The 26,142-nt window shown below is 38.3% G+C and overlaps 1 protein-coding gene across 1 annotated transcript in view; it reads left to right on the top strand.

The window, feature by feature from the left end:
* The window catches only part of LOC111586220 (meiosis inhibitor protein 1-like), a 75,523-nt gene that overhangs the window by 27,953 nt on the left and 21,428 nt on the right, over positions 1-26,142 (top strand). Inside the window, exons 16-26 of the mRNA XM_055004951.1 lie at positions 349-409; positions 1,103-1,200; positions 5,872-6,028; positions 7,716-7,866; positions 10,491-10,676; positions 10,918-11,049; positions 11,324-11,513; positions 19,328-19,441; positions 22,099-22,209; positions 24,566-24,738; positions 25,061-25,145. Of these exons, the coding sequence (XP_054860926.1) occupies positions 349-409; positions 1,103-1,200; positions 5,872-6,028; positions 7,716-7,866; positions 10,491-10,676; positions 10,918-11,049; positions 11,324-11,513; positions 19,328-19,441; positions 22,099-22,209; positions 24,566-24,738; positions 25,061-25,145 (1,458 nt within the window). The remainder of the gene's footprint in view (positions 1-348; positions 410-1,102; positions 1,201-5,871; positions 6,029-7,715; positions 7,867-10,490; positions 10,677-10,917; positions 11,050-11,323; positions 11,514-19,327; positions 19,442-22,098; positions 22,210-24,565; positions 24,739-25,060; positions 25,146-26,142) is intronic.

Genomic DNA, 26,142 nt, shown 5'->3' with positions numbered 1-26,142 from the left:
ATTGACCAGAATGGGGCTTGACAAAGCGTCAGAGAATTTAAAATAGTCCTTTCTGTAAAAACACGCAGTAAAATATCTGTAAAGTACATTTTTTTAGCTGGTTTTGTGTGCTTTAGCTTTTTTCCCCTAAGAATTAGACTAAGAAAAGGCTGCTTCTTTTGCCCAGTACCTTGTCTTTTTATGTGTGTATTTTAATGATCATCTTTTAGTTTCTGCCGCTTATTCTCTTGGTACAATTAATTTTTAAAAGTGTTACATAAATACAGTTTTTAACATTCTAATCATTTCCCTAATTTCATACTGTTTTGCTATTTATTTATTCATCTCTTCACCTCCCTTTCCCTCCAGCCTCCTCCGGTTTCTACAGGCTGGCTGTGGAGCACAAAGGCCTCTTCTGTGCAGGAAACAGGTACAGTGTAACCAGATAACCCGAGGACACGCACAGACACACACACATACACAGCACTGAACAAAGTACTGCTGTCCAAAAGCCATAGTAGCTCAGAAGTTGACTTCTTATTATCATTCTTTGTTGGAACACACTGAGCAATGAAACACATAACACTGACTGAGGCATCTGTCATTTTTCTGTCACTCTGTCAACTTTTTTTCCAATAAGACAGTCTTCTCAGCAGTGCGTCTGTCTCATAGTGATGGATCCGCGGCTTCAAAGTCTACATTGTGTTTTTGCATTGTGTGTGTTTTTTTTGTATATGCAAGCGTATGTGTTTTAGTTGGTGCACGTGTAGGTGTTAGAGTGCGCCTCTCTGTGCTTTTGTGTTTGTTAGTGTGGTCATAAATGTGGTCGACTCGGTAGGCTTTAAGGCCCCCTGCTCTGAGCTGTAATGAAACTGAACCATACTGCGTCTGTGTTTCATATTTGAAAGGAGTGAGTCAAGGCACATCCTGCCATGTGTTCCAGTTCACTCTTCTCTGTATTGACCGTGCATTGTGCAGTATGTGTTGCTTGTCTCAGGTGCCCTCATTTTTTCTTCGTTTCTCTGCAGTTTTCCCCCCTCTCTTTGTACTGTTTGCTTTTTGTATTCATTGTTATTTTCCATGTCTCTTGTGTGCTTTTCTCCCTCTCTACCAAATCTTTCAGGAACCCAGATCTGAATGCATCCTGCTGTGGTTTTCTACAGAAACTCAGTGTGTGTCTGCTTTCCCAGTCAGACCCTGCTTCTGGTTCCTACCATCACGGTATGCAAATAAGTGCACACACTTGCACCACACACAGAGCTACATGCAGCACCAGCAAAAACCCTGTTGTTCCTGTTAGCTTCCAAGCAATGATGTCATGCTGCCAGTTTTCTGTTCAAGGGTTGACTGGAACATTGGTAGTGTTCAAGATTTATTTGTTGTGTAATGGCATGCCACTTCAGATTTATAGTTTATCAGCATATGAATTGTAGAAATGTTCTAATAACCCACTGTAACAAGTTTTACTGACTCAGGAAAGCCTCTGGAAACATCTGTGTGTTGCATGTCATTGATAATACCATTGCTATATAATATTTTAAGACTTTCATTTCTAGCTCGATTTAAAGTTATTTTGCAAAAAAATTGACACCTGTTTGTATTAACGACAGAAATTTAAGTGTAGGTAATATTGAACAAGCGGAGTCAAATGGACAGAATGTTATGTAGGCTTTATTTATTTACTAAATCAAACAGCATTCTGTATGGAGAAAATTCTTCTTCTTCCCTTTGTTCATCAGTCACACACTGATTGTTTCATTGTTGCGTGCTTGCTCTTTCACCCAACATCCATATTGTTAAAATGTCATCCTTATTAGACTTACCTGAAAGGTGTAGAGATTACTGAGTTAGAGAGAGATATTAATCTTAAAGTCAGAGTTTTCAGTGTCAAGAAGGTGACTCTCTTTTAATTTGACAAGATCACCGTGGTAACTGATGCTGCAAGCTAACCTACTACAAATGAGGCTCTGTTAAGAGTTTGGGATTAAATCCGCTGTAAGAAACGCCACCCTTTCATCAGTTTTTTTCCTGAACGATACAGTTTCTCAATTGTACAAATACATTCTATCTGCAGACTTGTCGAGCCATACATTAGTAATCCTGCAGAACGAAGACTTGCACTTACAGCAGCACAACCTGTATGTGTCACATTGTCTCTGGGATCCTTCAAGCATTCAGTTAATAATGTAGAAAATGCATCACTATGATTCAGTGACTGGTCCTGATATGCTGCCAAGTCTGTTTTACACTGCTAGTACTGCAGCTAACACAGCACAGAGAGGATAGAAGACTAGTCAAGATAGAAAATCGACTAGTGCATGGGTATTTTTTGACAGATAAAATGCTATAAATAACTTTAGTTCACCTTGATTTGGCCAAAAAGTAAATTTATATTCATGTGTCCTTCATTATGAGATAGAGTCAAACCTAAGACCTCTAATGTGCAGCTGTCAAATGACGAACAAGAAAAGCACTCAGAGAGCACAAGGCGGCTCAGTTGTTATATCATTTCCGACGGATGAAATCTTGAAAAAATTTGTTGTAGAAATGACAGCAGCATAGAAAGTGGCCATTTAATATAGATGTACCTACAAACAAAATTACCTTGTGCTGAGCACAGGCGTGTGTTCTGCATGTGTATGTTATGTATGGATACCGAATCACCTGACCTAAATATGTAGCAGGCGACAGGAATTGGTGGGACTTGGAAACACTCCCACAATTTAATCGTTTCCTGTATCATTGCTGACGGATAAGTCCCGATAAGTCCGCAGCGGTCGATTTTTAGTAGGATCGCAATCATGTGATCGTCAGCTGGCAGCTGATGTAATGTTCACTTGTTGTCATAGTTACAGTGACGCCATGCCACTATCTCGCAATGATACAGAAATCTTGAACAAATCCATGGATCCAGACTATAAGCCGCATCACTGCCAAAATCTAATGAGGTGATCCTTGTGTCATTTCTGATTTTCCCTGAAAATTTCATCCAAATCCGTTATTCATTCCGTTTTTGAGTAGCGTTGTCCACAGACAGACAGACAGACAGACAAATGTATGCCGATTGTCACATAACTCCGCCACGTTCCTTGGCAGAGTAATAAGCAACTGCACCAAGAGTACATAGAGCGGTAAAGTAAATATATTAACTTGATAAACAGTGCTTTTTACTGTAATGGTTATTTTTTATATTCTTCATAGCTCTGTAGTTGAACTTTTTCACACTGCACTTTCAATGTGGAGAAGCTCAACCGTGGTGTTGAGTGCTTATTTCACTCATTTGTATGCCGTATATAAAAAACACCCTATGGACATGATAAAAAGGTAAGAAAACTTCATGTTTTTTTGCCCAAGACAGTCTTTAAAGACTTGACTGACTCTCGGCAGACAAGCTTATGATGCCATTTCTGAAAAGTGTTTGCAAAGTCTCTAACAATAACTTTGGCTTCGATACAGGATGAAAGGAGGGGACCCAGGTGTGGGTTTAATATGTGAAATGGCTTTGAATTGAGCACTGAAGTCCCTGAATAAGTCTCTTAAGTGTCAGTGCACTTTGTGACAACACAGATTACACTCCTCTAGCTAAACGCTCGTTGATTCTGATTGTGTGAGACTGGAGTAAATTATATGAAAGACAAATAACTACAGGTAAATGAGCAACATCAAATGCTAAAACTCAGCACTGCTCCCCTTTAATCTATTTCCACATCACTGTAACATTCCCTAAAATAAAGAGCCAAAAACATCCTGTTAGAATCTGCAGTTGCTCCCAGGGGATGCATTGTGACATTGACAACAGAGATGGGTAAAATATTTCTTTGAGTTAATGAGATGTAAGAGTTGTACGAGCAAATGTTCAGCTTTGTGTATGTGTGCAAGCTTTGCGAGTGTGTCTGTGTTTGTTTGTGTTTGTGACTGTGAATAATGAGTTTGGCGAAGCTAGACTTTTGTTTGTTCCTTTTTCTACTTGTCACCATCTTCCTCCCTTTTATCACCCTTATCTGTTTCAGTTTCATTTCCAGCCTCTTGCTTTCCCTCATTTTTCTTTGCTCTCATCTTGAGTTTTACCATCACATTTTATCTTATATATTCTTCTTGTTAAAAAAGTCCATTTTTAACATGTTTTTAAACTTTGAGGAATCACATTTTTCTGGATTTTATATACGATATTATTAATTTCTCCTCATCACATGTTTTGCACTTCGTCTCATCAGTGTTTTGTTGATTGAATTGCTTTTTGAAACTGCTGATTGATTTTTTTGAATTAACGGGTAAAATCTACCCTGCACTTAAAAGATAATTTTATGAAGGCTATGTGAATATATAAGTAAGTGCTCTTCTCTTCTCTTCTCTTCTCTTCTCTTCTCTTCTCTTCTCTTCTCTTCTCTTCTCTTCTCTTCTCTTCTCTTCTCTTCTCTTCTCTTCTCTTCTCTTCTCTTCTCTTCTCTTCTCTTCTCTTCTCTTCTCTTCTCTTCTCTTCATTTTCTGTTGATCAGAACCTGAACAGGAGGCAACATGTCACTGCAGCCATGTTTTCTCTCCCATCTGCTGTCCCCCTTCTTATCTTCATCTGGCTGTCCTTTCCTGCACTGCTTTCACTCATAGTCCTCCCTTTGAGGCTCTCTACAGCCCTCTTTTCTTTTCCACACCTCAGTTCTCGACTCTTTCACACTTTACCTACATGTAATGACTGCAGCGGTTCCTCGAGCCCTTCTCCTTATTTTTTCTCCGGTCACGACAACATTTTTTCCTTTTACTAGTTTATATCTTCTGTGTAGTCATGGATCAGTTACTTTCATCCCTTCTCTCCCTTTCCCTACTTTGTCATTCTCTTGTTTTTGCTCTCACCCATCTTTCCTCCTCATAAGTACACTACAGGTATTGTTTTTGTCCTTCCTGTGGCCTCTCTTCTGTTTTTTTCCTCAGCCCTACAAGAGGCTACAGAGCAGTGCATTGTTCTCTACTCAGTGCTGTCCTTCCTTTGCTTCTTTGTCTGTTTGTCCCTTTTAGTTGTTTAGATGCTGCATCTCATATTATTTTCTCTCACACTATTTCTCCATACTACCCCCCTCTTTCTCACATCTCTTTTTCTCGCTACCTCCCTAAAGACCATCCAGCTATTTAGGCAACATCACAACACACTCTTTTAGCCTCACCAGAAAATATGTTTTTCTCTTTTTATGCAGCAGCATTTATGTATATATATTTATAAATATATATCATCTTCATTTTTATATATATATATATATATATATATATATATATATATATATATATATATATATATATATATATATATATATATATATATATATATATCACTCTTTAAAGTCTTAAAGAAGTCGCACAATGACCTTTGTGTCTCTTCCTTGCAGTTTCACTTTCCTTCTTGATGTTCCCTTGCAGACTCTACCTGTCATTCCATGTGCTTTGTTAATATTTTCTTCCTATTCTTTTGGGGCCTCATTTATGAAAAACATGTTTTTTTCTAACTTTGCTATATCACACAATGTGACTTTTCAAAGAATGTTATAAATATTTGAGTTTGAGCATTCATGGCAGCCATGTCTGCTTAATGATGAAGATTGGCTTTATTTGTGGATATAACTTAAATAATTGGAGAAGTGTGAAATCCAGCCTTAATCATTTCGTTCGTGATTTTTTCATAAGCCTCAGCTTTGGCTTGGCTTCAGTCATAAACACAAGATGGTGAGTAATAGTCTTTTGTAAATAGGCCTCGGGGCCTCTTCTGCTGCATTTTATTTTACTCTGTCCATCTTTCTACTTCATCTGTAATCTCTCCTTCTCTTCTCCTTCTCAACTCTCTCTCTTCCTGTTTCTGGCATTGATTATTAAACTCTTCTCTGTTTTATTTCCTTGCTTGTCCCCCAGATGTTGAAGAGGTAGAGAATCTTCTGCTATGCAGCCTTCCCTCTCTGTGTTGCCATCTGTCAGACTGGCCCTCTCTGCTGTCTGAATATAAAGGACCAAGGGCCACCCAGTACTGTCTGGTGATAGTGCTGTGTCTTGCTCTGCAGCATGGAGACAGGTAGTACAGTGCACAGAGTCTGGACTGGTCACTGGACTACACAGAATAACGTCAAGCAACAGAACACATGAATAAACGCAGTAGAAATGAAAACACCCTCACCTACATTGATCACATTTTACACATGCAGACATGCACTGGCACCGTGGGGATTCATAATGTTATTCTGAGAGCTGAAAATTTGCATTTGCTGGGAAATCTGTTCAATTTTAAATCAACGAAGTGCCATAAAATCTTGTGTTCCAAGCTGGTGTTTTTGTAGAAATGGATTTAATCAAAAAATATTTCAGCATCAGTAAAAAGCATTTTGCTGATCCAAATTCTCAGCATTTGTGCAGAGTGCTGCTGTATAGTGGTTTTGTAAGAAGAGCAAACATAGTTTGATCCAGGAGTATTGACTTTATTGTCCCAGAGCAATGTCCATTTGGACTTTAATAAAATATGTCTTTGATCAGGACAGTCATTTCCTGGGTCGGTGGCTGCTGAGTAGCTTTTGATGTCACTATATTACCTGTGGTAAGGGAATTGATATAAAAAGTACAATGTCATCAGACATCTCTATACTCAGTGCCAGAGCTGGTAGCCAGCTGGCAGCACCACTAGCCTGTGTTCCAGTTTTGTCTGTGTTTAAAAGTTTCACTATGATATGATGATATTACCAGAATTAAATATTACATCTCCTCCTCCTACATGAGAATATTTCAGATTTCTGTTTTCTTTCATAAATATTTGATAATCACAGTAATTTTGAGAACTTAAATTATTAATATGGATATGATAACCAGAGATATTTATAGTTGGCTTCATCAGCAGAATTTTAAAAACATTTACAATTCTTGAATCAGCACTTTGCTTAGCTGTAATATGGTCCAGCAGAAAAGACAACATATGAACTATATTGCTGTGTACACATCACTGAAATCCCAGACACTTTCTACAGTAGTGTCATATTTAGTATCAGATTTATATAAATATAAATTCAGTTGGCTTTACATGTCGCTGTAGCTCTCCCCCTGTCCCAGCAGTTTCTGCTGCAGCCCACTGAGAGTGTTCTTAAACACATATTTTATGACCTCAGTGATATAGTATGTCAGCCTCTTTGGAAAGTTTAATTTGTCCTTCTGTGGATACCCGGCTATGCATTACCCTCTGGGGAAGGGGATGAAAACCTCTCCCCGCCACTGTGTGGTCTCATCAAGATTATGGGAGATAAGGCCAGAGATTCGCACAGCTTGGGAGGGCTGGGACGGTGTGCAGTGGATGTGTACTCAGTGTGTGTGTCCTTGGTATACATTCTAACTGAGTGTTTGCATCTATTTCTGCATTGAAAGAGAAATAGAAAGTTTCTGACATCGGCATGTCCTTGGAGCACTTTTTCTTCTTTGCACACAGAGTTTGTGTGTTTGACCACTTCATTCCCCTCATTCTGAATGTGTCTGCTGTCTGTGTGTTTGCATATGTTCAAATGTAAATGTTTTCACCCCATTTATCTGACTATGTATTATTGGAAGTAATGTCATTACTGTGTGTGTGTGTGTGTCTGTGTGCGTGTGTGTGTGTGTGTGTGTGTGTGTGTGTGTGTGTGTGTGTGTGTGTGTGTGTGTGTGTGTGTGTGTGTGTGTGTGTGTGTGTGTGTGTGTGTGTGCGTGTGTGTGTGTGTGCGTGTGTGTGTGTGTGTGTAATTCAGGCTCCTTCCAGACCAGACAGTGTTTTCCAGTGTGGTGTGGCTGTTGCATTCAGTCCAGGAGCAGGGCAGCTGTGCCTTGCCTCCCTCTGTGCTCCGCTCTGCCCTCTACCTGCTGGCAGTGACACAGGACAAGAACCCCAGCCTTGATGGGGTAATTCTGATCACTCCACAGAACAACAGAAACCAAGACACATTCTGTAACTTGCAAAAGTAGTAAAGTAGCTATATTGTAGACAGTCAATTTAAATGCTTAAGTTGATTTATAGTTGTTTGAGGCTTTTCAGGAAAACTTCCATAGCTTATAGAACACAATCTTTTTGTTGATTTCTCTTATGATGCCTCGAGACTTCAACTCAATTAGATGTATTTCCATTTTTTTTTTACCTATTTACCCCACACAAAACTACATGACAAATGAAATCAAATCATATATATTTATATGACTTGTTTAAAAACAACCTGAGTTGTATTAAGTGCTGTACACGGTTTTAGATGAGCAGCAAAAAATGTGCAGACAGACAATATAATAGATAATATGAAACAGAATTATATAGACAGTATAAAACTAGCAAAGACAGGATAGCAAATTGTAAGATCAATTTCTAAACTGAAAATAAATATGAAATATTAGGAGTAAGCGCAGCCAAAATTGAGAAGATGTACATCTAGAAGTTTTTATTGAAACTATTAATGGAGCAGGAGCATTTGATTGAAAAAATGCTGTTCCACAGCTTTGGGACTGCTACAGCATTTTCACATCAGAGGCAAGGGGTCTGCCTCAGTTCTGAATAATCTGTTTTATTTTTTTTTTATTTGAGTCAGCAATATAAAAAATATCTTCAGTCATATTTTTTGAGATAGTTTTGCTGACTTGTAGTGCCATTTGAGATTTTATAAAGATGAAGGTGTTCACAGAGTGATGCTTTCCAGTACACAAAGAAAGAGAACAGCATGTACTAGAGCTAGAGTTATGCATGATTTTACATGAGAAATATTTATGTGAAGGGTAGCCTGTCCTGTCACAAACTACATGCGCTGCAAACTAACTTTTGAAATATGAAATTAATCCTCACTCAAGTTTAAAAGTGATGGAGCTGGTGCAGGAGGTTGTGAGGTATTGACTAGATTTTTGGACTCATCTCCACTTACAGTATTGGCTGTGGAGCCAGTCTCCTCTACAAGGGGTGGTTCCTGTCTTACTGCAGAAGGCAGGTGGGGTGATACTTACAGGCCCTCTGCTGGCAGCTATACATTTGAACTTTGTCCTGGTGGACAAGAGGGTGGCCTCAATGCAACTTTAGGTTTCGGAGAGGAAAACTTTGACTGTTGTGTGTCCTTATGCACCAGCAACAACTCAGAATGTTAGACCTTCCTAAAGCCAGTGGTTAAGGTTCCAGAAAGGGCCCTACATGCAGACTGCATAGTTGTACTGGGGGACTTCAATGACTAGGAAATCTGTAGTTAAGTGATGGGAAAGAATTGTCTGCCAGATTTAAACCTAAAAGATGAAATGTTGTTGGATTTCTGTGTTTGTCCATAACAAACCATCTTCAGTAATTCTACTTGGTGCGATCGCTCCTTGTGACATGAGATGAGACCATATGTTCTAGACACTTAGGTGAGGAGGGATGATGAGCTGAACTTACCAGCAACTGGCAGTGAGTTATCTGAAATGGCGAGGAAAACTGATGGACAGATCCTTCAGACTTAACCACACAGTGACGGTGTACAAGGAAACACCGGCAGAGGTCCCTGTTCAGAAATATTTAAACTTCATACCCCCATGAGAACTTTTCTTGAGCGTCATGTCCAGATGAGGTCGTGGACATGATGCTCAAAAAGACCTTGCTCCAAACCCTCACTGTGGAAGCAGACAGAAGCAGCCGTGATCAAAGACTTGTTAAGTCCAGACATGGTGGAAACCTAGTGGTGAACTTCCCTCACCATGTTTAGCACCAGAGATAGGGGACTTAGGAGTGTGTGCCAACTATCAGTAGTTTTATACTTCTAGTCTTTGACAGTGTGCTGGAAAGAAAACTACAGCCAACAGTTTAACCTCAGATTGAGAAGGAACAATGCAGATTTCATCCTGGCTATGGAACAGTGAACCAGCTTTTCACCCTCTCACAGGTGATTGAGGGGACATGGGATTTCAGTATTTCATTTTAGATGTGTTTTGTTGGATGAACGACTGCTCCTCAAAATACTCTGTGGGAGATGCTTTGGGCTTAAGGGGTGCCAGGGCCACTACTAGGAGGCATTTGGTCTTCATACGCCTGGACCAAGAGCTGGGTCTAAATACTGATCACTATGTCTCTGCTTTTTGGGGATAATGGCATCACAACATTTATGCACCTAGCAGGCACTGGACCAGGTGGTGAGTGTAAAGTGGAAAGTTTTACGTTCATGGTTCTCTAACGAAAAAGATTGTCTTGTTCTGTCAAGGCAAGGGGAGAGAATTACCCCAGGTGTTGGATTTTAAGTATCGTATTCTTAAATGTCAGTGGTGCTAATGGCATTTTCTTTTTCCAGAGAACATGACACATCCTCTCGCAAATTGCTTAATAGCGTGTACTGTGTTTACTATGAATTTGAATCCCAGTACATTACAGGAGTCATGCATTATGTGAGTGCTCTGCCACAGTAGGGCTTAAAAAAAGTCTGACATTTGAATTGTGAAGAAAATGATTTCAGACCTGCAATTTTTTAAAACTTGAATAGGCATACATATCTCCAATAAAGTACTTTTAGTCTTTCTATACTGTCCTACCCAAGGCTACTTTGAACTGCATCAGCAAGGCTCTCTCCTCCTGCCAAAGCTTCACTTCCCTCTACTTTCACCATCCTGCTCTCCTCCACTTCATCTGTGGCTATCCAGACCTCGCAAATAAATTCGGGCCCCTGGTTTTGGAACTTTGGTTGACCAAGCAAGCTCACCACGCAAATGCAGAGCAGATCAAGGTAAGAGTACATCTGTTACATTTCTATCTCAGACTCAAATTTGTTTAACAGTAAATAATTTTAATGCTTTGATTGAACTCCTTTTACTTGTTACATTCCAGCAAGTTTCACTAATTTGACTCAAACGGCAGAACTGTTAGAGATTCATTAGACAGTGTTTGTCTTTTCAGTTCACTGTGACCTCTCACAAATTAAAAACAGTACTGATGAAAAGGTGGTTGGATGTCACTCCTGAGTGCAGGCAGACATGCAGAGGAAGGATGAGAAGAGAGAAAGCCGTGCAAATGAGGCACAGGATCAGGAGGCGGACCCAGAAACCGTGGAGCTACTGACTCTGATAGACAAGCATCCAGCTGTCATTCTGACCCTCCTGGTGAGAACCCTAAATAGAAGCTTAGATTTGGGAACTTGGCCATATAAAAATGAAAGCACATTTTAATGCTGGCTCATGTGCTGCATTGTTGAACACCTAAGCAGGACAATTTGTAAAGCCTGAGGCAAAAATGTAACTTCTGTCCCATAGCTGTGTCCCATTTGTTGTTAACCTGCATTGTGTAACTGGTTGCCTTCACTGAATACTGCTGGTACCAAGAGATACTCTGAATTAGAAGTTGTGCCAATCTTTTTAATTGACTGTATGATTACAGGACATGGTTTGCACCAGAGAGGCTCCCCTGGCAGAGCGAGTTCTGGGTGTAATGGAGGTTTTCTTGCACGGTCAGAGAAACTATGACACAGACTTGTGTACAAATCTTAGGACAGCCCTGCTCCAGGCATTGCAGCGAGTTAGCGTGGAGAACGCGGGCCATCGGCTTGGACAGGGAAATACTGGACAGGGTAAGAAATAATCTTACAGGAATGTATAGATTTTGTAGAAGTGTTATAGAACTATAGAAATGCCTGTTGTGTCTTCAAAGAAAAACAGTTTTATAGCAGAAATCTGTGCAGGGATGTGTGACTCAAGTGTATGAAAACAAATCAAATGAGATGTTCTTAAATGGACCATATAGGAGAAATTGATTCCCTGTAATTTTACATTAGAGGTATTCGAGGGCTTTCTGAATCAATCAGAATCTCCATTAAGCTTTTTTAGTAAAAATGTTGCATGTCTAGCATAAAATGGAAAGAAAAAACTTCATGGAAAGTTGATGAAAATAAGAAGAGTTTTGATTTATGCTTCTGTCAGCTTTCTTTGGCTCAGGCATAGATCAATTGCACACTATTACACCTTCATGGCACCTGAAGTTCCATGATGTAACAGTATTTTATTCAGTTAAAATAAATCAATCAAGAAGTAACATTCATCATATTATTTGTGATTCCAAAACTGAACACAAAACAGTTTTTGTTAAAGTTGTATTCTGAACCACGCCCTGTCTGTTGTTGGAGCTAACCACATCTGTGTAGAATAAAATACTTCACTAATACATGTGTAAACCTACAAATGCATATTCACAAAGACTCAAACATACACTCACACATATTATTTACTCTAATTTAATAAGACTATTTAAGTAACAGCACTTTATTAGGTTATCTCTCTGAACAGTTTCTGAGTTCATAAAACAGACAATTGTTTTTAGTGTTTTGGCAATAAAAACTACACATTGGCTGCCTGCTCTGCTGACATGTCCCACTTTTCTCCTACATTAAATCTCTCCTTGGTTCTCATATTTTAATTTTTTTTTTGTTCTAAGCTTAGCCATACATTAAGGCCATATTTAGACACAGGAATGTTTGCTAATGCTTAAAAATTCTTTTACCGACATGGATTAAATTCCCCAAAACTCATATCTGTGTATCAAAATTATACATTTAGAAGTTTTCTTAATGAAAATAATCGCTGACTGCCTTAAAATTATTGAGATATAACTATATAATATAAAATATTCGTCCTTTAGAATCTATGAAACCCTTTTTCGCTCTCTCCACCCAACCCGTCCTACTTGGTGCAGCTCGAGCACAGAAGTCCACCTACAACTATGTTCTAGGCTGCACAATGGAGAGTTGAAATGTTGGGGTATTTAATCATACATGTTTGAACAGATTCTGAAGAAGAATACAGAAAACTGCACCCTGCAAACTGACGGGATTGACTCCTTAGGATTTTTACTTATGAAACCCCAAAAGTCTGAATTTGTGTTTTTGAGACACACACTCTGCCGTTTCCAGGTAGAAATGCTTAGCCATGATGTCTAAGGCTTATTTTACTCACGATTTATCTTCTAGCATATAAAAACACAATATGGATATCTCTACTTTCAACTGATGGGTTTTTTATTTACTTTCTGACGCTTGGGGCTGCATAATTCACCACTGCAGCCATGCATTTATTTCCTTACAGAGAAAAATTATTGTCCATTCTTCATCAACAAAGTCAGCGTTCACTGTCGTGTATCAAGATTAATGCCAGCTGATTTGGCCTGATGTTCAGTTACGTCTCATTAAAGCACAAATAGTCTAAATTACAGTTGATATATTTAAGTAAATCTTGCAGTTTACTTTATATAATGCAGTTTTGCTCTGCCTCGGTTGTGCATATTAAATCTTTGTATAACACAATAAAAGCTTTTGATGAAATTGTCTCTTCTCTGCTCAGCATAAGCTGATATATATATATAGTATGTATATAGTATACACACACACACACTCACAGATTCACACAGAGAGCTCCTGCACTGTGAAATGTAATTGATCAAATGCACGCTGTTGTTTTTCCTCCCCACACAGCAAACACTAAAAGATTTACTAAATTAAAAATCTGCTTTCTAAACAGCCAGCAGCACCCACACCTGAGCTATTTGCATTTAGATGCTCATGTCTCCATTTTGACTTAAAAGATGTTTTTTACATAAATATATTTATTTTGAATGTCGCTTAATTGAGTCAACACTTTGAACTTCACCTCACATACCTGATACCACAACTGTCAATATTACTATGGAGACCTGGATAACAGTGTTTAAAGTTTAGGATACAGAGGACACCAGTTTTTATCCACAAAATAATGCAGACTTGTCAGTGTTGTCATTGTTTCATATTGTCTGGGCACCAATGTCTGTTTGCCTTAATAAGATCCAGTATAAACTCTTACTCTCAGTATAAACCTAGGCAGCATCTAGAAGAACATTTTCTTCAGTGTTATGCAGTCAGTTGGGTCAGTGCACAGGTGAGATGTCATCAGACACCCAGGTAGAGGTACATTTAGCTTGGCCATCCTAAGCACATCATTAGCAGGAGAAAACAACATTTTGCTGTCTACTCCCTTCTCACTACCATTAGCACTGACAAGAAGAATGATACATAGGAAATGTGGAGCAAGTGGTAATTATCACTGAAACTTAAACTCACAATACAGAAGACAAGTGAAATGCTTTAAGCAAATGTTTAGAGCAAACTGTGTCTAGATAAGGCATGTAAATTCACATTTTAATAGCAATTCAGATTATAGGTATTAATTCTGTAAAATCTCTCAAGACTTTTAATTAATTACAACAGTTAATTTATCCTCAAAACAATAAACCTGCAATGAGTAGCTCAACAAATTTTATTGGAAATTTAAACAGTGATGTAAAAGTGATAATTAGCATACATGACAAAACCCTCTACAAAATAATGTACATGGACAAATAGGTCCATTAGGCAGCCATTTTAATTATGTTTCTGCAGCATACTGCAAAACACTTTATTCAGTTATTCTCAAATATAGAAACATATTTGAAAGAAGAACTGTACTAATTTGTATTTGTAAGGTCATTCTGCTTGGCAGCATTTTCTTTCTGACTTAAAGGTTCATATTAAGAGACAGTAGGAAAGCTGTTTAATGATATTTGTTTTGTTTTTCTCTCACACACTCATTTAAATGCATAACCATTCACTTAAGAATACATCTTAAAGGATAAACGTACAAAGGTTATGTTGGATTGAATTTGTGCTTGAGCTAAACAACAGTAAAGTTTATGTGAGTTTATATACACTGATTAAACATTACTTTAAAACCACCTGCCTAATATTGTGCTCGTGCACCTTGTGGTGACAAAACAAAAACAGCTCTGACTGTGGCATGGACCCTTGACCTGTGGGAGTGTGCTTTGCTGTCTGGCACCACAATGGTTGCACCATATCTTTCAGGTCCTGTGGGTAGTATTGTCTGTAGATTAGGCTTGTTCCAGCACATCCACTGGAGGCTGGATTGGATTGGGATATGAAGAATCTGGTGGTCAAGTCAACACCTTGGGTTCTTTGTTGCTTTGCACACTCTTGGCATTCTCTCGATGAGTTTCATGAGGTAGTCAGATGAAATGGTTTTCCAACAGTCTTGAAGGAGTTCCCAGAGATGCCGAGCACTTGTTGGCACTTTTGCCTTCACGCTGCGGTCCATCTCATCCCAAACCATCTGGACTGGGTTTAGGTCAGGCTGCTCCTAAGCAGTTCTTACAGTGTGGATGCATTGTCCTGCTGGAGGAGGTCACTATTGCTATGGAGATGTCTACAGTTGTATTCTATCTAGTCATAATTTACTTCATGATATCTTATACCTCAATTAAAGGTATCTACATTATATTTTTGACATGTCTTAAACTAAATTTAAACCAGTCAGAATGGTCTACAAATCTTCAGCTGCAGTTCTTCTTTGTCAATATGTAATTGCAGATACCTTGAATTAGATTTTTGACTAGATGAAAGCAGTCTGCAGTTATCTCTAGTTACGTCTGAAGCTACGGCATGTGGGAAATGGTGGCGGATTGCTTTGCAAACATGCTGAACTGCAGTCATAACTGCACAAGACAAGTCGTGTTATAGCCATGTCAGAGCAGCCTGAGGCCAGAGTTCAACCACAAGTCTCTAACAAACAATGCTCTCACTCTCCACAAACTCTTTGCTGATGAGCCCTTTGCATTTAATGACATTTTCTATTGACATTAGCCACCATAGCAGCTATTATTTCTGCAAACACTGTTCAAATTCTTTTCTGGACCAATATCAAATGGGAAACCTTGTATAAGCAACATCATGCACAACAATCTGAGATATCTGCAGCAATTATTGTTACTAAACCCAATTACAGGTATGACTCGCTGTTGTTTTGTCTAAACAGAATGATGTTAGATATCGTTTCCAGATAGTCAAACTCAGGTAATTAATGGTAAAAGATCTACGTCAATGGTACTACCAAAGGTTTCCCAGCAGAACACTGCATTCCAATGAGATGATCCGTGTTATCCACATCTCCTGTCAGTAATTCTGATGTTGTGGTTTGTATGCGTATAATGTGGCATGTGGTGGTGCTTTTCTGTCTAAGTGCCCTGCCAGGTAAACTTGGTTTCAGCTGAAAAGCAATCACAAACTCTCTCCTGAAAACTTGGTTATTTTAAAATTTAATTGAAATGGTAAAACATTTCCCCAAACACTGTCGCCTCTTATTAATGTAGGACTGGAGGAGCCATTAATCCTTTGTTAAAACAAATCCTCCCAACATCCTCTGACAACACAGACAGTGGGATCTGAGAGACGTATTTATCTACCGTCTGATACAGACAATACTATCAATCCTAAGGTTGCTATCATGCAATGTTTTTTTATTCTGTATTCTTGAGAATGGAAAATTTGTAGTTTTGTTCAGTTGTATAAGTTCTAAATTGCTGTATTCCTATAAGATAAATTCAGTGGTAGATTGGACACTGGTAGATTAAATCTAGTAAACTACTTATTATGTTTTATCAGTAATGTGCAGTTTTTGTTATATTTCTTGTAAGAGACAACTCTGCTTCTTGTGTGCTGTTTGCAGATATTGTCAAATTATCACCAATTAGACAAAACTCTTGTAAAACAAACTTTGTTTTCTCTGAATATTTAAATTAAGAACAATTTAGATAGTTAAATAAAACATGGTGATCACAAAACAAGTTGCCTGAAAAAATAAAAGTCCAGTTGGTGGAAATGATCCTGCTAATCTCTTAAATGTATCCAGCAGAGTACAGAATCCTCTATAGAAGCATATGATGAATGTTAAGATGAGGATGAGAAATTGCTACAGGAATTCTAAAATTGCAAAAGTTAGGTGAAGACGCTTTTTGATTATTATTTATAAAGTCAGTGTTGGTTTAGTTCCTACAGGTTCAGTTTGATGCATGCATACTGGGCGCTGTGAAATATTTTTGGTAGAGGTGTCCGCCAGATGGTATTATTATGTCTGTATACTTGACCAGGTTAATGAGCACAGCTGAAGGGCACAGCATCAGTGTGCCAGCTGGGGATTCAGGAACTGTTGCTGTGGTTAGCCTCTGCCTGGTTTCTGCTCATCCCAGGCCCTGAGGGGACTACAGACTGTTATCCCTGCACGTGTTCCACTTCAGCCCACTGTAATTTGCATTAATATATGCTTTATATTAGCTTCAATGCGGCAGCATCCCGAGGGAACATCTTTTAATGTTATGCACTACAGTGGTGAGAGGGGTATGTAGATGACTATTCTGCCTGATCTTCCTCCACTCTCTTCGCTGTGAGAGTACTCCTGCCCTTTGCCTCCTTTCACCTCGCGTTCCTCTTCACGCTTCCTCTCATTTTTCTCTCTGCCTGTTCCTTCCACCCTAAAACCTTCATGGAGCCAGACCTGGAACATTGGTCGTAAAAATGTGCATGGTAAAGTGTGTGTGGCAAAGTTTTCATGAAAATCCTTTTTTTTAACCTAAATATGTTCATGTGATGATTTTATATGCGAGAAGATACGTCATGACAGAAATAAATTTTCAATGCCATGGCTGTGCATTTGTATTTCGAAACTGTTGTGACAGTCTTAACACAGATTCAGACTTCCAGGGTTTCATAAGTAGCAAACCAAAGAACAAGAAAGGCACTCAGAGAGCGCAGTAGTCCGCCAAGGCTGCTCAGTCATTGTATGATTTCTGACGGATGGGTCCCGATAAGTCCGCAGTGATGGATTTGTAGTAGGATTGCAATCATGTGATTGTCAGCAGGCAGCTGACGTAGTGTTCACTTGTTGTCATAGTTACAGTGATGCCGTGCCGCTATCTTGCAATGATACAGAAACCTTGAACAAATCTGTGGATCCAGACTATAAGCCGCATAACTGCTAAAATCTAATGAGATGGTACTTGTGTCATTGCAGACCTTCCCTGAAAATTTCATCCAAGTCCGTTAGTCCGTTTTTGAGTAATGTGCACAGACAGACAGACAGACAAACGTACGCCGATTGTCACATAACTCAACCATGTTCCTTGGCAGAGTAATAATTTGGCTTTCTGTGTCATTATTCTACTTTAGAATCGATTCTAGAAACGTGTGGTTGAATTAGTCCAATATTGCAAATTGCCAGTGTGTAGGGTTGAGTGGTTTTTCACAGTATTTCAGTAAAATCATAAGTGAGCTGGTGTACTCAAGCTGCATCGAGTCGGTGGGGTTGGGTAGAGAGAGACAGGTGTGGACTTTATAGAGATCTTCCCATTCTAGAGCAGCAACAGCATAGAGTTACATCTAAGCTATATAAAGACAAGAAGGGATTATTTTCATGGAAAAAGGAGTTTAATCAATGATTGCAGAGAGACTCTAAGATCTTAGCCTTAGCTATTCCTTGTAGGGGACTGTTCTGCATTGCAGGCCAGAAATTCATAAGGTCCGCAAGTCCTTGCAAATTACTCTCCCTTGCTTAACCCATCAAACTCCAAGAACTTTCTGGCTGTTTTTTTTTGCTCCTGTCACATTTTTACTTACTGTTAGGTCATTTTTTACTGCAGTGGAAACAGCACAACCGTGGCTAGAAGCAGAGAGAACTCAAAATGTCTTTTGTTTTGTATAACAGAGTTGCAATGACATAAATCATACAAAAAAAGAAAGAAAAAACTAAAATATTTCTATGATTATTTTACTTGCAAAAATTTAAAAACTTACAATCAACATGTACAACTGTTTTCCAAGTGCCAACAGGTGTTACCAGTACTGGAAAAGATGGTGACTCTACTTGCTGTTGATATTTTAGTACTTAGATTTTTAATTTGTTTCCATACTTGTCTCCTGTCTTCTCTGGGTAAACACAATCTGCAGTTCAGCTCTGTATATGCAGAATATTCCCTAATTTTTATTACCTGATTGTTGGTCGTGCTGATGGCTTCTTGATTATGTTGAGGAGTGCAATTTTTTTTGTTATTTACAAAGTTTTACAGAATCAGGTGCAGTTATTAAAATAGACATATAAAATGAAGTGATTTTGATTAGATTGGATTTAATTTTCGCAAATACGTTACACGATTAGTTCCATGGCCATGGAAAAGTTGAAAAATTTGAAAATTCTTCCTGTTTTTACGCTTTCTTGCTCTAATAAATGGTGTCACTGTGGCAATTCTTCATAGATGTCACACCTTTCAAACCTGCTGGCAGTTTTTGGGTACAGAGTTTTAAGAATTTCCTCTGTGAACAGTGCCTGAACCATACCCTCTATTTGGCTTTGCTGACAAATACTCTGAGAACATCACGTTTCACTTAGTAATGAGGTGAGATGAGATGCAAGTTCAGGGTGAGCATCAAGCAGCCTTTTACTTATGTCACTCCCTCATCTTTCACTCTGTCAGACATGCTCTTTTTTTTCTTTTTTTTTTAACAGTTGTGCTTTGTTTCTTTCCCTCTTTGTGTAACAGTGAATTCACTCCCTCTGTTGCTGAAGCTGCTGTGTGCGACCCAGACCTGTGACCCGCCTTCAACCTCCCCCTACAGTGAAATGGAAGGAGCGCACTTCAAGCTGCTCTACCACGGTGAGGCCGAAAGGTTGCTGCTGACAGGTCATACTGAACACACCTCCCTTCCACACAGCATTTATCCATCTTATCTGCAGGCCACCTAGATTAGAGGCACATTTAATAGTATGCTTGCTACATTGTGATCACACAGGCAGACATTTTCTGTCTTACATGCAAGCATACAGAAATGCAGTAACAATACGGACACACCACTTATTTACCGCATTTTTTGGACTATAAGTTGCTCCGGAGTATAAGTCGCACCAGTCACAAAATGCATCATGAAGAAGAAAAAAACATACATAAGTCGCACTGGACTATAAGTCACATTTTTTTGGGAAATTTATTTTACACAATCCGACGACCAATAACAGACATTTCATCTTGAAAGGCAAGTTATAATAATAACAACAGAATAAAGAACAACAGGCTGAATAGGTGTACGGCATGGTACATGGTACGGTACAGCTCAGTTCTCCCATTAAGCAGCAGGGGTATAAGGGCAGTGATATAAGACAGAAAAAAATGTAAAAGTGTTCAACTGTTTAAATTTTTTGAGATGTAGGTACTTTTAAAGATGTATATAAGTTGATTCAGGTTGTTCAGTCATTATTTTTCACTTTTTTTAAAGATGTACAGTTATATCAAAAGTTATTTATTAAGAAATGTTGTCAAAATGTTTTTGAACCGTACTGAATTTATTTGATTTGACGGTCAGTTATTGATTACATGCAGACACTAATAAAACTACTAGGTTATATCAATATATATCACACTAATTCAAGGTAGACATTAAGATTTTCTGGACCTTTGCTTTAATACATTTTCTCTGACTGGACCTCTTTGAATTTTAGTTGAATACCCCTGCACTAAACAGCATGTTGGCCCTCTTCTTGAATACAAAAAAAACCCCAAAGACGGAACAGTCCACCAACTTACAGTAATATGAACACTCTGCAGGAAGGAGTTTTCTTTTCACCGAAGCACAGGTGTTTAATAAACACGTTAAGTGCATATATATTCCCTTCTTTCTTGAATTTGTTTGCTCACGCAAAATGAATGTGATTAATATAGATTAAAAATGAGTGATATTTAATCATGATTAATTGAAATTAATCCACATCAACCCTGCGATTAATCTGATTTAAACATTTTAATCATTTGACAGCACTAATTTTAATATATACAAATCGCACCTGAGTATAAGTTGCAGGACCAGCCAAACTATGAAAAAAAGTGCAATTTATAATCCGGAAAATACGGTAGTTCATACAGTTACAGACTGCTTAAACAAAATGTTCCTTACTCACTCCGGCACGAACATACTACCTTACAGATACATAATCATCCAGTTAGATGTTAGTTAAATTTTCCAGCGCATCATCTTTGACATTTTCATAGATCAGATAAATTCAGTCTTTACTGGCCGGTGGGACACATGGCATAACAGGCAGGAAATGATAAAGCTCATCTTGTCACATTTTATCTCTTATATCACATCATGTCTGAACATCTGTCTGGAATAAAATGTGTTTGACAGCACTGCAGATAATATATTACATAGAGCAGTGAGCTACTGTGTTCATCAGTCAGTTAAAGTAATGGCATTCTGTCATTCAGACATAGGTCACTTTAAACGTTCCCTTTCGGCTTCAATCAGATGTATGAGTGTGATATTTCACATACATGTTAGAGTGGACACAATGTCAAGTGATGTATATACATAATAATGCAACTACAAAATAAAAGATTAATCCCAAACTGAGAGCAAGCTTATCAAGAAATTATTGACAATTTCCTCAACACTTAACACAGACACATTCAGATGCCATCAGATTAACGGAAAAGAAGTGCATGTCTGAAAGGGGCCTTAATGAGACGTTTAAGGTCAAGTTAATAATTAGGTTTATGGAAATAACTGTTATTATAGAGTAGTGAGAGTGCCAAATTGCAAAAATAAATCTGTAAAAGAATAAGCAAATAAAAGTGGAAATATAAAGATGAACAAACCAATTAAAAATAAATAATATTGCTATATAAGGAAATATTAATCAAAAAATGAATCCATAAAGGAAAAGGCTAGTAAAAATAGAAACATAAAGACAAATAAAAAAAAAATGTTTAAAAAATGAGAAGAAATGTGCTCATAATAAAAATAAAAAACAAATAATGTGGCAATATAAAGCAATATTTATCAAAAAATTAATCCATAAAAGAAAAGGCTAATAAAAGTAGAAATATAAAGACAAATACATAAGACATGTGCTTTTCCTTTGCTTTTAAAGTGACATTAAATGTCACTTTTTTGATTAATATTGCTTTATATTGCCACATTATTGATTTTATTTATAAGCACATTTCTTCTTCTTCTTTAAAATTATTTTATTTATTTGTCTTTATATTTCTACTTTCATTAGCCTGGTCTTTTATGGATTCATTTTTCTGATTAATATTTTTTTATGTAGCAACATTATTTATTTTTTATTTTATTTATTTGTCTTCATATTTCCACTTTTATTTGCTTATTCTTTTATGGATTCATTTTTTAAATTTGGCACTCCCACTACTCCATATGTTATGGTAATAGTTGTCTCCCAGAAATAAATGTGGTTCATTGTAATTCACTCTGCATGATGTAAACACAACAAAATGTGTGTATCTGTGTGTGTCAGTGAGTAACATAGCAGCAAGATTGAAGCCTACGAACACAGAGAGCCTCCTGCCTGCCCTCAGCTACTTGTACTGCTGCCTGAGTCTGCCCCCTGCACACTGCACTGACAGAGGTTAGAAACACTTAGTTACCGCCTCTCTTCCTTCTGTCGATCTCTCTGTGTGTTTTCTCCCCCTCCCTCGGCATTGCATCTGTCACACAGTCTACCTTCTTCAGCCTCTGTGTCGCCGTGCTCCTCTCTCATCTCTTTCTGTCTCTCAATTACACTTGCTTTTCCCTTGTTTGACAGAAGTGAAAGGATGACCTTGATCCGTGTAGCACTGGAGCGCATTAGAAATAATAACCATGCAAGCTGGCACCAGCTGTACAACTTTACATACTGGTACACAGAATTTGTTCTCGGTGCTGCTCATTCTCTCAGATACTTATTTTTTGTTGCATTGTCAAGTCTGGGAGCTTCTCACACATTTGTACAACAGCATGATCAACACTCAGGGTTGTGTTGTCACCTTGCTAAATCTAAATATCTGAAGTGCACACATAAAAACACAAACACTCACCCACACAGTAATATGTAGACTAAGTTCACAGATGTCACGTAAAGCAAAGACACACACACACCCTCAGAAGGGTAGGCACAATCACTTTATTTTCTTTATGCAGATGGTAGAGAAAAGGGAATGTATCAGATGGGCTCCACTAAAGCCTTTATCCCATATCTCTGTTTAAAAACAAAATCACTCAGCAAACCCAGACGGAATCTAAATCAGTGAGCCAAAACAGAAAAGAAATATCTACCATGGAGCATAATAAATGGATTTATAGCATTATTTCTGGTGACAACGGGATGATTGAGAACATGTTGAATCAGTGCACTGGCTCTTGCCAAAGACATGCATTTTATTGATTCTCTCACAAGCTAAAATGTGTTCCTGCACAAGCATCTAAGGGAAAAAACTCAGCAGAGGTCAGCAATGAGCTGGTTTGTAGCTAATAAGGTGAAGCTGCTGGCCAGACAGCAGGGATACCATTGGGAAGCAAAGCTAATTATACCATAGTATTACTTTACTGCTTCTGCTGTGGGGTGCTTTTATTTGCCCTCTGCTTCTTTGTCACTAGTGGTGAGTTTACAGATGCTAGTTATTCCAGCCTCAGGCTAGACAATTTTTCAACTGCTGGGAAAGTGCACAGGAATAGTAACTCCTTCCTCTGTGTCAAAACAAAATGTAGGATATTCCAACGTCACATAATATGTAATTATAGTTTGTCGAGTGCTTAGAGTTGACCTGGTTGGCTGCCTGTGCACTGCATGTAAGGGTAATGTACATGATTTGCCATTGCAGTGTAATTATCACATTATATATTAAGCCAAATCTAAAGATTCAATCAGCTGTCAGTGTATAAAGTACATCTAGATAAAATTAACATATTTTAATATCTTCATGAAGGTTCAAATGTTACGTTTTTGTAAAACATTTTCTGAGAGGTGTTGAATCCACTGAATTCCCAATGAAGCTGTTCTCATTTAAATATTTTTTATTTCTATTGTCAGACAACAGAACAGATATCGAGTAGTGACTGAACACTTCCCATACACAAGTTAGAGACAAGATATATTCATGTACAATTCAAAATCAGGACCTATGACAGATATCAATTGCATTGTAACAAAAAAATACAGATCTTTTTCACATAAAACCACTTGAATAGTCAGCCCCCTTTTTTGTTAGATTTGATTATGTTGGCGTTTCCAGGTTAACCATACAGTTTTGCCCTTTATTATGTAAATTTTGTCTACATTTTGTCTTGTACTGCATTATGCATTGACATAGGTCTGTCAAAACAAGATGAGCTTAGATGAAATGGTCATTTTGCTTCTTTTTTTTGAGGAAACGTTGTGCTTTAGATTAATTGACCATTCTGTACAATAGGTGACAGATTAATCGATTGAAAAATAGTTTTTAGCATCAGCCCTTGTGTGTGATGCTTTTTAACTGTATAACAAACATGCAGAGAGGTGTTTTTTCCTTTAGCCTGCCCTCATTGATGTCAATAGCGTAGACAAAACAACAGAAACACTTGTCACTGTAACGGTACAGTTCAAGAAGCTCATCATGCACCTGTAGTAGAGCAATTTGTCTACACTCGCAAGACACTGGACCTCAGGTTGCTCCTGATGGCAACAAACTATCTTGTATGACAAGTCTGCATTGGTGTGTGAGTGTGTGTGAATAGATGATTGACAACCATTTTGTAAAGTGCTTTGTAGAACCAAGTGAAGGTTAAAGATGTGCCATGTAAGTGCAGTCCATTTGCCATTAATGTTAAAAAAGAATTCACTGGTGCTAAAGAAAAATGAAAGTGTGCTTTTGTTTGTTGTTTGTGTGTATCTGCAGCACTTACAGTATAGTTACATGCAAGCACGGGTCATTTTAAAGTGTGATGACATTGTGCCTTCTCCTTCCCAGCTGTCTCCATGCTGCTCTCCAATACTGGGCTGATGCACCAGCTGCAGACAGTCATCTCTTCCTCCTCTGCTCCATCTCTCTCCCCACCAGCCTGTCCTCCTTTGGCCTTGCTGTGCTGCTGCCATCTCCTCCTGTCCTCCCTCATTACCTTGCAGCGCGTTCACTCCGCTCAGGTACACGCTACAGCTCAGGCTTTCTCTTATCACAAGTTCAGTAAAGAGCTTCGCACAGTCAAGGGCGAGACTCGGAACATACAGTAACACAGCATATAGATTCAGATGTGGACGCAGAATACAAAACACCAAATGGATTTGTTCCATACATATCACTGTAAGGTTGTGGTATAAAATAATGCACATTCATCTTTGCTCACTTTTCACACTGCAGGGATAATGCATTCTCACTTGCAATGATTTTGGTTCTAATCTTGTCTTACCTCTGATTTCTCCCTGTCTCTCCCTTACTTTTCCTTTCACCCTTTCTCTATTATTTAAGGTCCATAAGAGCATCAGTTGGAGTCTGGACACAGCTGTGCAGCGACTTCTTGTTCAGAAAAGAAACACAGACAATCTCCTGCTGGGTAACAAACACGGCATTTTATTGTTCGATTTACTTTGAAAGACTTGCAGACAGCAGATACCAAGGCATTTCTTGAGCAATGTGAGCACTATGTATGGTTATAGCAAGAATGTGTAGCCAAAAATACAAAGTATATCTGCAGGATCTTCTGTAGATGTGGACAGCTCAAAGTTTCTCTTTTTTCATTGGGTTTTTGCTCTTTCCATTAAAGCTTTACCCTTACTGTTATTTTGTTATATTCAATTATATTCTGCCCAAACAATAGCAAACACATTGGAGACTGTATAAACCAAGATATTTCAGTATACGTCGGTAGAATTTGGTTTAGTTTTGAGTAGTGTCAGGCATCCCCTATTATTGCGACAGTAGTCCATAGACTGTATAAACCTTAGAATATTAATTTGGGGTGTCCTGATCAAGTTTTTTGGCCCCTGATCCAATCCAAGTCATTTTTTATCTGATACCATTTGCTCAGATAATACACACTTCAAATTTTGTAGCTCAGCTGTAGTAGCTGGTTGAGCCTCTTTCTGTTAAGTATGGTAGCGCATGGAGGACGTGATCATTGGACGATGGACAGTTCATGTTGGTATGAAGAGAGCCTTGTGGGGGTTGAGCTAATAACGGGCCACCAAGACAAAGACTCCTGTGACGCTTCATGACGTCCATCCAACAGAACTGAAACAGAGCAGTTTCAGTTTGTGTTATCAAATAATTAGCTATTGATTGATATTGCTGCATTTATTAAGAAAGTTATTAAAATTTTGTATCCCTAGTATCCTACCACAAATTGTGCTCTCCCTTTACGACACCAGTGTCATAGCAGATGTAAACATAGGAATGGGCTTCGGTTTGTGCCCATCACGATCAGTTAAATACGCTTACATCATCCTTGATCCAGATCCTCAAGATTGGATTGGGACATCCCCAATGCTAATGGGGTCCACCTCATTTATGCTTGTATATATACTCCTACACAGGTAAAGTAACTATCAATG

The sequence above is a fragment of the Amphiprion ocellaris genome, chromosome 19 (genome assembly GCF_022539595.1).
Source record: "Amphiprion ocellaris isolate individual 3 ecotype Okinawa chromosome 19, ASM2253959v1, whole genome shotgun sequence".
Lineage (NCBI taxonomy): Eukaryota > Metazoa > Chordata > Actinopteri > Pomacentridae > Amphiprion > Amphiprion ocellaris.
Note: the sequence above shows the minus strand (reverse complement) of the source record. Positions and strands in the feature narration are given on the sequence as shown.